The 13,840-nt window shown below is 38.7% G+C and overlaps 1 protein-coding gene across 1 annotated transcript; it reads right to left on the reverse strand.

The window, feature by feature from the left end:
• Window positions 1-805: 805 nt before the first annotated feature.
• Window positions 806-7,343, reverse strand: LOC110865330 (NADH dehydrogenase [ubiquinone] flavoprotein 2, mitochondrial). The gene is made up of 9 exons (XM_035978257.1): window positions 7,183-7,343; window positions 7,041-7,106; window positions 4,389-4,505; window positions 2,921-2,998; window positions 2,727-2,832; window positions 2,581-2,627; window positions 1,715-1,792; window positions 1,547-1,612; window positions 806-1,137 (listed from the first exon to the last, which is right to left on the reverse strand). Exons 1-9 carry the CDS (start codon window positions 7,279-7,281, stop codon window positions 1,030-1,032), a joined length of 765 nt encoding a protein of 254 aa, XP_035834150.1. The 5' UTR covers window positions 7,282-7,343; the 3' UTR covers window positions 806-1,029.
• Between the last annotated feature and the right edge of the window lie 6,497 nt (window positions 7,344-13,840).

Genomic DNA, 13,840 nt, shown 5'->3' on the forward strand with positions numbered 1-13,840 from the left:
GGCTACCCCGTCCGACCGCAAAACCGATATCCTTCAAAGCACCATCTCCGGAAAAATGACACCATCGCTAGAAGAACGACATTAGCGTTAGAAAAACGATTTGAAGAATCGTCTTCTTTAAAGCACCATCTCTTTCATTGTTGGTCCAAAGGGCACCGATTTAAAAACCATCACTGGAAAAACGAGGGTTGGGCGTTAGTTCTTACAAACGAAAAAACTAGGGGGTGGGAGTAGTGGTTGTGCAGCCAGTGGCGAAGCTTGAGATTTCCGATGGGAGTCGAAACGTATATACTCAAAATTTCTATAGAACCGGGGGGTCGAAAACGTATATACCCAAAAATTTCTATACGAAAGCTACATACATAATAACACTATTGAACGAAAAGTTCGGGGGGTCGGGCGTCCCCCCCAGCCCCTTCTACCCTTCGCCTCTGGGTGTAGCTGACAATTATGCGATGTGTTTAGAGTTGTGATGGTGTTCTTTGTTGTTGATCATTAGATCTACACCGACTAGAAACAACTGGATCGTCGACTAGAAGCAAGGGATCTGGCCGCCGAATATCAAATCGGTTCATTTTATCCTTGGGTTGACCGGAGACCAGTGTTGCAAAACGTATACCACAGAGAGCATCTATGTAATTTTGAATCAAACATGCAAGTAATTAACTCTTCTATTCAGTTTTGAAGTGTTTGAACGTATTAAAAAAAAAAAAAACCACTAAACAGAAGATAAGAAAATTTAATAGCATATACACTAGTTATTAGTTTGAAGGAAATCACAAACTATTAAAAAAAACAAATAAAATAAAAGTTAACAAACACATCAGAACCGCTCGTTCCATACATATACATAAGTACATGCATTATGTCAACAATTTGTGAATTTTATCATCTAAAAATCATTCCATATTTGGCAAAAAAAAAATCCAAAAACATTATAGTTTTGTTATACATTTCGGTACAACGATCAAACAGCTCAAACCGACAAATTATTAAGAAAAAAAACATTTGACGTGAAAAACGGGCGCCTCAGCAGGCGTCTAGGTCACGACATGGGGGCGGTTTGGGCTCACCCAACAATGTAGTGTTCCCACCTTCTGGCCCGCAATTGATCCGCTGTGGGTTCTGTGTGCCACGCTGTCAAAAGAAAAAGAATATATAAACAAGTTTGGTAACGGGTCAAACAAGTTGGGTTGACCCACAACATTAAACTTTTTTCTAAACTTAAAAAATAGAGTTAATTACTGTTTTCGTCCCTGTGGTTTGTCAAAAATCACTATTTCAGTCCATTAGTTTAAAAATTGCAATTTCAGTCCCTGTGGTTTCACTTTCGTAACCATTTCAGTCCACCTCGTACTTAACAGAATAATGGATTGGAATGGTTACGAAAGTGAAACCACAGGGACTACGAAAGTGAAACCACAGGGACTGAAATCGCAATTTTTAAACTAATTGACTGAAATAGTGATTTTTGACAAACCACAGGAACGAAAACAGTAATTAACTCTAAAAAATCATTAATGTATAATGTAAAGTATTGGGTTACCGGTGGCTTCTCTCCACGTCTTAGAGCCTCGACTATTTCTACAACTCTCTTTGGTGTTACATCTTCCTGTTTATTTTAAAGAAACATATACATATTGAGAATCTGAACTTCAAATTTATTTGGAGGTATTTAGAAAAAATAATAAAAGATATGGTTAAATATGCTTACATAGTAGTTATATGTATATCCTTCAGATCCATTTGAATAATCTGCCACAGTAATCATAGGAGCATTTACACAGCAACCCTGCATATTAAGATGGTTACCGTACAAACCACATTTATCCTAAAAACCGTGAAAACAGATCCTAGCACTTAAAAAAGTTATACTAAAAAAACACATACATAAAAGTAGCACTTTTGAATTATATTAGCGCATATAAATTAAACAAGATAATTGATTTTAGCACATATGTGAATTATATCAGCACTTTTCTTTGTGGAGAAAGGGGATCCAAAAAAAGAACCGGTTGCTCATAAGCATAATTATAGAGAATTCAAAATAATTGTTATTAGAGTAAATTACGTTTTTGGCCCCTGTGGTTATATCACTTTTACTATATTATCCCAAAATAAGAATTTTTAACATATCTGCCCCCATGGTCTCTATAACTAACCATTTTGGCCCCCATGATCTCTATACTTAGGGGCCAAAATGGTTAGTTATAGAGACCATGGGGGCAGATATGTTAAAAATTCTTATTTTGGGCTAATATAGTAAAAGTGATATAACCAACACAGGGGCCAAAAACGTAATTTACTCTTGTTATTATTTAGGTTATTATTTTACCCATGTTGTATAATTAATTGGTTAGATGCCTGCCACATGACACTTTTTAAATGGTTACTATAGTTTTTAGACGAAATGTGGTTTATATTTGATCCTACTCCATTTTTTATTTTTATTTTGTGTTAGATTAGAAAGAGCTTGTTGACCAGCATCCGTATTTCAATTTCATAAAGCGAATTTGTTTGCTTTATTGGCATGTGCAAAACATGGAAAATGGTAATTTATACCAAGAAAAAGTGACTCACCATGCATTCCATTTCTCCGACAGAGAATAAGCCATCTTTTGTAACCTCTACCATACAATAAAGTATCTTTAGAAATACGTGTTAAATCCGAAGAAAAATAACAACCAAGGAAGCATTTCCAATAGACTGCAAATAGAATAACAAACCATTCCGTTTAACTCCCAAGTGCTTCAACAATGCATCTTCAATATCTCGTGACCCACGAATCATACAAGGAGTTGTTCCACAGACCAAAAGATGATATTTGCCGACCTGAAAAACCGTTGTCCAAATTAGTTTTCTATAAAATGTTGCAACCATGCTTCTGAAAAACTGTCAAAACATGCTTCTGAACTGTTACCTTTGCTCTGTTGAACATTGAATAAAATGTCGCAACCTCGTACACGCGAATAGGAGCAACTTCTATCACTTTAGCCACCTTCAGCATGCACCAGATTGTAACATTAGTGCAAGCAAACAAATGATGTCAAACACCGTTGATATAACGAATAGCATTCATGTTAGCAATAGATAGTAACCAAATTGCTATCACCGTTGATATAACATGCAATTAGTCTACCTGTGTCCCACAATAAGTACATTATATATAAATAAAGAAGCGAATTGTATTTTGTATAAAACTAGTTGATGCCCCGCCCGCGTTGCGGGGCGATAGCCGAATAATTCTCAATCAATTAAAAAAACAATACTATAATTTTGCTAGGAAAAAAAAAACAAAAACGATGATAAGACCGTAATTTTCAGCTCAGGGCAAAGCTGTAATTTTTCAGGACTAATGATCCAGTGTTAGGTAGCTCCTTGACACGAAAAAAAAATTAAATCGAGTCAACCAATTAAAACATAAAACTTTTATAGTTTTGCTAAAAAAACTAAAACGATGGGAAAAAACGTAATTTTGAACTGAGGGCGAATCATAATTTTAATTCAGGGATAAAATCGTAAATTAAATGGACCAATGGGGGAGTGCCAGGCAGCTGCCAGCATGACTGTAATTTTACACTGGGGGGCAAAATTGTAATTTCACCAGCAAAACAAACAAAAACGATGGACAAAATGTAAATTTAAGTTGAGGGCAAAATCGTAACTTGGCTGCGAGGAAAAAAACTAATGGCAAAACTATAAATTTATACGGGGCAAAATCGTAATTTCGAACCGATGGCAAAATTGGAGTTTTTAGCTGGGAGCAAAAGCGTAAATTTATTTTTAAGTAGGGGCAAAAACGTAATTTTAAGGGGAAAAAACTAATGGCAAAACTGTAAATTGAACGGGGGCAAAATCGTAATTTTGGACCGGGGGCAAAATCGAAATTTTTAGCTGGGAGCAAAAGCGTAAATTTATTTTTAAGTGAAGGCAAAAACATAATTTTGAACTGATGGCAAAATCGTAATTTTAAGACGGGATAAAATCGTAAATTTGTTAGGCTAATAGGGGAGTGCCGCCTGGCACTATTACCTCTGCCGCCCATTTAGTCCAATAAACGTCAACCACTATTGCCCCTAATGTGTTTTGTAGATATTGAATTATAAATAAATAAATAATAATGAAGGTATATTTCCTAACAGCCTAACCATATTGTCATTGTATTCATTTGTCAAGTTAAAAAACAACAGTAAGACCTACACACAATGTAAAGCTACAAAGACCTTAGATTTTAAAAATTTAGCAGCACATGTTTATATCTTCTAATTAGTGGTAAACTGGTAGTCCTAGTTTTCATATATCATCTAAATATTGGTCTGTAATTACACATTATACTTTAAGAGTTTCGGTAGTTAATTAAAAGCCAATATTTTTATGTAGCAACATACCGCATTCATTGCTGAAACAGGAAGCCACCCCCCATGCTGCTGTTGTGCAAGATCCAGCAGAGGAATGACTGCAGACTGCTTGTAATTTGACGGATAATGAGACAATATCTCCTTTACCTGCAGATAGAAAATAAACCCTAAGATTCAAGATAACATACACTCATAGTTATTAAAGGCGCTAGGCGCACTCAAGGCGCATAGGCCTCGCCTGGGGCGCAAAAAAGCGAGGGAAAATAGTACATTGATCCGGAAAATGAAATATTATGAATTGCAAAGAAAAAAAATAAAGATAAAAAACAGTGTTGATGGAAAATAGTATATATATATATATATTGGATTAATTGAATAAAAAGTAAAAAATATGAACCAACGGAAACCAGGAGCGGATTGGGCCTTTTTCTTTAATCCAATAAATAAATGAAACTATGAAAAAGTTAATAAATAGCAATGAAAACACTATTTTGGTAAATAGTTTTTAAAGAACACCAAAATGGTAAATAGTTTTTCTCCAAACACCATTTTGGGAAAAAACTCCTATTTTTTTGCACGGCTAAAAAACTTTCATTAGAATCCGGCAAACAAATACAACAGGAGCTAGCAAGTTACTCTTATCCTAAATAGATTAACAGCAGTTTTTTTGTTCTCTGATTTAGTTCTGTATTTTCCAGTATTTATTTTGAATTAGTTAATTCTGAATTAGTTCTCTAAGTTCTAGTTTTTGTTCTCTGATTTAATTCTGAATCCTGTTGTCACATTATTGTTTTGGTTTCGAGTACTTTATTCCCTTAATGAACTTTTTAATCTTTTTATTTAAGTGCGCTTTTTTTTTCTCGGGCCCACGCTTTTTTTGCGCCTATCGCCTAGGCCCTAATCGGAGCCTATGCGCCTAGAGTGCGCTTCGCGCCTTTAATAACTATGGGGCCTAAGAAAAAAAAGAGCGCACAATGAAAAAAAATTAAACAAAATTTATGTATTTGAAAAGTAATACTATTCTTCCAATAAAATAAACAAAAGCTGTTATATAACATTTAATATCATCTATTTATTACTTATTAGTGTAGAAAAGTACTTTTCCTAAAATAAAGTAGAATTCTGGCTGGAATATTGCCGGAATTTACAGGATTTGGCCGGAAACTCTTCGGCCGAAATTTGCGTTTGAATCATCACCTGGAGAATTAAAGCGCAATTGCCTTGACTTAAAGCGCAATTGCCTCGCCTAGCTTGGAAAATGGGCCTAGGCGCAAGAGGCGATGGCTTTTAATAACTATACACTTAATCATCCTGTAGACTTTAATCTAAAGCCTAAACAGATAAAAGACCCATATGCATAATTCATCCAAAGTTAACAATTGCGTTCATTCTAATGACATCTAGGTTGCATAAATCTACTTCAGATGAATCAAAATGTATGCTAAGTCCTATGTAGTAGTCAAGTCAAAGCTTTAAAAACGAGGGCTTTTTCAGATAAGGCGCATAGTATAAAATACCTTTTTTAGGGGTTATAGAGATGTTTTAGGCTTGTTTAGGGGTATGCAGTTAATGTGGCAAAATATCGGATATCGGTCGAAGACCGATATTTGAGATATATAGGTTATCTCGGTGAGATATCAGTGGTATATCGGTAATTTTAATATAATGCAGAATTTATACATATAGCAATTTAACACTAATAGTTCAGTGATATAAACGGTTATATCGGTCATACACCGGTCAATATCGCCGATAGATATTTGACACCGGGATATTTTACTAGGAGACCCATATTAACTGCATAAGTTTAGGACTACTTTAGGGTGTTTTAAGGTTGTTTAGGACTTGTTTATGGCTCATCTAGAATGTTTTAGGGGTTTCAGTCAGGCGACTTTTAGCCTGAAATTGCCGCCTCACCAGTAGCAGCACATTTAGAGCGAGCGCCTCAAGTGCTTTTGACAACATAGTCCCAAACCTATAAGTACTTGCCAGAACCAACCAAAACTAGTTTCAAACGGTCTGAACCAGCCAAAAACCAGTCTATAACAGCCAAATACGGCCTGAACCAGATGTGCGCCTTGCTTCTCTCAGGCACACGCTTCTTGTGCGTCTTGCACCAAGGCAGCTAACCCTTTGCGCCTTAACCACACCTTGAGCCTATAACTACGGACTACCTAGGCCAAGTAAACTACATTTCGAGTAAAGTACATACAAAAACTTAATAAAAAACCTAAACTCGATTCTTATATACCTTACAATGCAGTTAATATCGGTGATATATCGGTTATATCAGTCCCTTAGTAAAATATCGGTCAAAATATTGGTACCGATATTATCACCGATATTTGACCGATATAACCGATATATCACTGAATTATTGGTGTTAAATTGCTATATAAATAAATTCTGCATTAAATTAAAATTACCGATATCTCACCGAGATAACCTATATTTCAAATATCGGTCCTTGACCGATATCCGATATTTTACCGCATTAACCGCATAGATGCCTTACACATGTGCCATCCTACAATATTAGCATACTCAATTTCAATTCAAAACTAATTCCAAAATTAACATAGTTTTCTAAAACATTACAACTCATAAAATCCATACAATAACAACATAAAATCACAACTAACAACAGTTAATATCAAAAAAAAAAAAAAACCAACAACTGACCTTAGGTTTGTTAGCATCACTAAACTCCCAAGGAAGATCCGGATTATTATCAGGAGAATCAAGGTGCTACAATCACAAACAAACACACAAACACAATCAAAATAAAATAATGCATATCGAAACAGATCAATTAACAACTTACATAATTTAGGGCAGCGGATAACGATCGAGTCGCCTGAGGTGATTGACGGAAGACTTGACGGATCTCGGTGAGACGTCTGGATGCCAATCGACCCAACATTTTTCAGCTCCGACGGTGTGAGTTGTGACTGACGGCGAACAATTTGGGGATTTTTAACGACGATGTTTGTTCACGTGGTTTGCACGCGATCTATGTTGGGTTGTGAAATGTAATGGGCTTGGGCTAACCGAAATCCAAACCGGTTTGTAGGTGGATTTACATTATCAAACCGGTTTCAACCCGACCCAAATCTAAAAAATTATTTTTTAAAATGTCGGTTTTGGGTACTGGTTTATGACCAAAACCGGTTTCAACGTGACGTAAGTTGGTTTGAATGGGGTTCGTATATTTTTAACCCAAACTGGTTGTTTTATGACTAAACCAAACCGGTTGTTTTGTGACTAAACCGGTTTGGCAAAACCCGATTTATACACCTCTAGCGTATGACATTTGATTTACTTATCACGCTTGAGTTGTTTCTCCAAATTTGACAAATCCAGTCATTTCCAAGCACACTACACTTTTAATTTATGAAAATTTGTTATTTATGTTATTTTTATATGAGTAAAGTCCTTTTTGAGTCCCGTGGTTTGTGTATTTTAACCATTTGAATCCAAAAATCAAATTTGTCTTGATTTGAGTCCCTGTGCTCTCTAAAATAAATAGCAAGGGTAAGAAGCATCAAATACAAAAGATATCATTGATTTTAGATTTAGAGGGTTGATATTAGTTTTAGGGAAAAAAAAGATAATGGAAAGTCATAAAGAGAATCCCACATTTAGGGTGTACGGGGTGGAAGCGGCAATGGGTGCGGCAACCCCCTTTGCCGCTCGGGGAACACCGGCGCCAACATCTTTTGCCGCGCAAGTATGGATCAAGGGGGAAAGGTTGCCGCATGCGGGGAGATGGAGGGTGAGCTTGTTTTAACCGTTGCACGCACTTTTCAACCAATGATGTTTTTTAATGATTTGGGGGAAACCACCCCCTATGTTTTTTGGGCAAGAGGTGAAAATTGGAGGGGAAATGACATAGCATATTGTGATTGGATGAGTGAAATTTTCTCTCTCCACATGCAAAACACATGTCAATTCCCCCCATCAATTTAAAACGTCCATAACTTTTTCAGGTGATATTTTTTTAACTTTAACCATAATAACGAGTGTTTTTTATCTTTAATATAAGTATGATATAAAAATAAAAAAATCATTTTTACTGTGGTTTTTTTTTTTTTTTTTTGCATTGTGTTAAAGGTTCTGATTATTGTGTCTTTTAACTGGGTTTTGGTCACTACGTTTTAGTATGGTTTTTATACATTGTGTTATCATTAAAACCTATAACACAATGTTAATTTGGGTTCTACCCATTGCGTTTTTATAAGAACCTATAACACAATATATGACACGGTGAAGATGGTGTTATATATGGGTTTTCTATACATTGTGTTATTGGTTATGGTCATTGTGTTTAATCTGTTATCCATAGTGTTTGAATATGTTGTCCATTGTATTTTAATCTCTTGTTCATTGTGTTTTGGTTTGTTGTGTACTGTGTTTTTAGTTTGTTGTCCGTTGTATCTTCATCTGCTCTCTCTGCTGTCGTCAATTGTATCTTTTATCTGTTGTCACCAGTTGTGTTTTTATTTAGTTTGATACTTATTCTGGAGTAAATTACAAGTTTTGTCCTTTATGTATGTCCCAAATTGCAGGCGCTGTCCTTTGTCTTTAAAATTGATGAGTTGTGTCCTTAATGTTTGCAAATCTTGCACGTTATATCCTTTAGGCCAAACCCAGTCAGATTTTTTGGTTAAAACTGATCATGTGCAAGGCACATGAGGGCATTTTAGTCATTTTACATACCCAAGGACTATTGAGCAAATCACTTAATATAAAGGACTAATGTGCAAAAATCATTTATATAAACTGATGAAGACCAAATATTCAGAAACAATATGGAGACCAAATCTTCACCGGTCACCACCATGTGCCACCACCACCATATGCCGCCACCACCACCGCCTTCATGTACACCACCACATTCTGCCACCACCGCCATCTTCACCACCGCCTTCATGTACACCGCGTCTTCACCGCCATCTTCACCGCCATCTTCACCGCCGCCGTCTTCACCACAGCCGTCTTCCGATGAGGCATCTGATTTAACAATCCACCACCCAGGTTTTTTTAGAGATACAATTTTTTTGAGATAGAAATTTGTTGAGATTTTGGGATCTTTTTAGTTTACTTTTACTGTAGTTACTTTCGACAGGTTTTTCATGAATTTGAACAAGATTTAGGTTGAATTTTGTTATGACCTTTGCTGTGGATTTTTTTCTCTTGATCATCAATTGTTGTTGGGGGTTTTGGATATTTTTGGTTTTGGGGATTTTTGGGGGTTTTTGATTTGGTATTTAGGTTTTTGATTTCTGGGGGGTTTTGATGCAAGTAGCAGTGAGCAGAGGAGGTGGAGGTGGAGGGTGGTGGTGACGGTGGCGGTGGAGGGTGGTGGCGGTTGAGGGTACTGGTGGTGGTGAAGGGTGGTGGTGATGGAGGTTAAAACTTGTAATTTACTCTAGTAAAATAATAATAATATTTTTAATTATTTTGTTTTATTTTTTAAATACTATTAAATAAATGAGGTAAAAAGACTAAAATGCCCTCATGTGTCTTGCACATGATCAGTTTTAACCAAAAAATCTAACTGGGTTTGGCCTAAAGGACGTAACGTGCAAGATTTGCAAACATTAAGGACAAAACTCATCAATTTTAAAGACAAAGGACAGCGCCTGCAATTTGGGACATACATAAAGGACAAAACTTGTAATTTACTCCTTATTCTGTTATACGTTATGGTCATTGTGTTTTGGTTTGTTGTCCATTGTGTCTTTAGCTGTTGTCATTGATTGTGTTTTTTTATCTACTTTCCATTGTGTTTTATGTTATGTTCATTGTGTAATACGCAACTTTGTTTTTTTTTTTAATTTTTTCAAATATAACAATATGGCACTCATATTAAAGAAAAAAAGACGCTCGATTTTATGGAATTGTTTTTTAAAAAACAAATGATGTATAAAAAGGTTACGGACGTTTAAAAAATGGGGAAGAGGGGAAATAGCATGTGAGTTACACGTGCATATTGTTTTTCCTTTTGTAGACAAAATTACCCTTCTTTCTTGATTTATCGTAGGACACTTGTCACTCTCTAGTGCCTTCTTACACTTCTTATTTTTATATCCTTTGTATTATAACTCAATCCTATATATAATAAATAATAAATCTGATAACAACAACAACAACCATACCCAGTAAATCCCACAAATAGCGATGCTACACATAGGGTCTGGGGAGGGTGGGATGTAGACAGACCTTGCCTCTATCCCTGGGGATAGAGAGGCTGCTTCCAGAAGAGACCCCCGCTCCAAAACGAACAGCAAACCAACACATCAAGTCAAAGAATATAGAAAAAAGAAGTCACCTACACCAAGCTAGCGATGCTAGTCAAAGAATAAATCTGATAAAAATAATATAAATAAAAACTCATTTAGGCTCGTATCTAGCTTTGCTTATTGAAGAAGCTTGTTTTTTTGGTTCGAGCTCATGATCTCAACTCAATTCAAACTAGGGATGAGCACGGTACCCATTCGGTACCGAACCGGTACCGGTACCGAAAGTACCGGTACCGAAAAACGTGGAAAAGTGGTACCGGTACTTACCGGTGTTTTATCCGTAAATACCGGTATCGTATCGGTACCGAAAAACGAAAAAAATGGGAACCGATACCGGTATCGAATATACCCGATACGGTTCGGTACCGGTTCAGTACCGGTACTGAAGGGGTATGGTCCCAAAAAGCCGCGCAAACCTCCGACATGGTTGCGCGCGGAACCATACTCCTTATTTCAGAAAACTTATTAACAGTATCCTCGCGCGACTTACACTCGTGGCAGTTTGTCTGGCGCGAGGCACGGCTCACAAGAGAGCCAAGTATCAGCAATTAGCATAAAACAATGGAACAAATGAGCATGCTAACCCCCGCGCGGGTTAGCTTGTTATCCAACAAGAGCCACTCAGTAGGGAAGCGCACGGCTACCTACAGTGGTACATAAGGTACAAGTGGCAGTAAAAGGAGCCAATGAGCGTCTAGCAGGCTCTGGTCAATCGTGCGCCACGATCGCCTGACAAGAAGTACACAAGGACGCCTACATGGCACCAATCAGAGGACGGAGACAACTGTCCCACGATCTCCACTCGTCTGCTGATGACAGAAGGACAACAAGGCCGACAACAATGACACGTGGCTCCAATCAAGGTGCGCCAGCACCAACGAGCATCTAGAAGCCACTAAGCGGTCGACGCCAGTGAGACAAAGAGCATATCCGTTTTGTTGTCCGCTTCTGGCCCAAGGCCCATCAGCCCATAACCCCTCACACCTCTCCGGCTATAAATAGAGACCTCATCCCACAGGTTAAACATTCTATTCTCTCGGCTCTTACTCTTTGCACTTAATCACTCTCAAAGCAGTCGCTTATTCTCACGCCGGAGCCTGGTTAAGAGGGAAACTCCCACATTCCCCTCTTAACGAGTAACGGTGTTCTGTTTTGCAGGTTAGATCACCAAGACGGAGCTCAAATATCCTTAGAGAAGATTAACCCTCATGAAAGGAACATAAACCAATCTAATTAATTCCCTAATTAGATCACTGTTTCTTCATTGGCGCCCACCGATTTTTTCTATAACCACCCTCATCTTCTTTTATTTGAGCCTTTGACACCTCTTCCTTCCTTCGACTATGACTGGTCAAGGAATCATCCCAGAGTTCGGTTTCGGAACCAACTCTAACACGGCGTTGGGCGAAGGAATCCAAAACTTCCAAGCCCAACAAATCGAAGAAATCGGCGAAGTTGAAATCAACAATACTGGGGGTCCGCGCGGGAGCTTCACCCGCATCACACAAGTGGTCACCCCAGGAAACGGAGAAGGACCTTCGAACACAGCGCCACCTCAAAATGTATCTGCATTACTTGGCTTACCAGAAGGCGAAACCCCAGCCTCGTGGTATGCCAAGAACATCGCCACTATCAATGCAGCATACCAATCGCTCATCGCGCAGCAAGCAGTTTTGACGGCAGAACCGTCCTTGGTCACCCCTCCGAGTCAGGGGGTGCGCCAAATGCCACCACCAGCCAATATACAAGGCAGAACCAACAGGCCTCCCCCTACAAGACGTTTAAGCGTACAAGACACGCGCGATACAAGAGGGGAAACGGATAGTTACTATGAATATCCGTCGAACCTTCAACGAGGCCCTGTTCACAGCCGGCTCACGCCGCGCAACATGAACAATTAATGGGAAGAAACCGACCCATATGATCCTACATGGGAAGGTGACGAAGAATCATCAGTCTTTAATCGTTTACCAAAAAACCATGAGTACTATAAGCCAAGACAACACATTGGCTACACAGAAGAAGCTGAACGAGATTTCCGCCTGGCATACAGACCAGCGGAAGCTGCGGAACACTCCAAGTTTATCCCGAAAATTGCACTCGCACCGCTTTCACGAGAGAAGCTACCCCCAACTGTTGGGAAATTCAATGGGTTGACTGACCCAGACGATCACGTCAGAACATTCACGAGTGTGGGCTGCATGGGAGGTTGGAACATGCCCATGTGGTGCCACCTGTTCATTCAAACTCTTACCGGAGCGGCTCGCGCCTGGTTTGACAGCCTTCCGCCCGGAAAGATTAAGTCATGGACAGATTTCAAGACGCAATTCTTAAGCTACTTTAGCCAACAACGTCGCTACCAACGTGACACAGCCGAAGTAGAAGATATTTGGAGAAGAGATGGTGAAGGTCTGGAGGACTTCATCACGCGTTTTAACAAAGAGTGTCTGGAAATAGGCGGCGTCAGTGAGCAACTCATGCGCTGTCACTTCAAAAAGGCTATACGCTGCGATAGTCTCATTAGAACCATCACAGGCAAAGATGGAATGCCGAAGGAGTGGGATAAACTGATGGAAGCCGCAAAAATCGTCGCGCAAACTGAGGAGTCCCTTGCTGGTGGAAAGGGCTACTACCCAGAAGATCGATTTTCAAGAGGAAGTACGCGCGATAACAACAACAAGCGTAACAAATATAAGAGTCATGACTGGAAGTCTGAAAGACCAAGAGGCCGTGACGACAGGCCACGCTACAGAGAAGATGCGCGAGAAACGATTGACCGAATCGGTTACAAGAAGGCGGTCAGGGACGACAATCGTGACAAACACTGGACTCCGCTCACAAAAACCCCAAAGGAGGTATTGATGACGGAGAATGTCGATTTCAAGGCGCCAAGGCCAATGACAAACAAGAAAGGGCAAGACCCTAACTTGTACTGCGATTTTCACAAAGATTCAGGGCACCTGTGTCACACCCCAACCGATGGCGGAATCATCGGGGCGCGGCACTAGGCGAATCAGATTGCTCAAGAGAATCCATAACAACTATATTGCGATAATATTTATTACATTTGTCATCCCATACTAACAAACAATACAATCACGTAAGTTATCACGGATTTCTTGTCCTCTCGAACAATTCAAATCCGACAACCTAGATTTTAGATGCGTTTCTAGACTT

The sequence above is a fragment of the Helianthus annuus genome, chromosome 1, assembly GCF_002127325.2.
Source record: "Helianthus annuus cultivar XRQ/B chromosome 1, HanXRQr2.0-SUNRISE, whole genome shotgun sequence".
Classification (NCBI taxonomy): domain Eukaryota; kingdom Viridiplantae; phylum Streptophyta; class Magnoliopsida; order Asterales; family Asteraceae; genus Helianthus; species Helianthus annuus.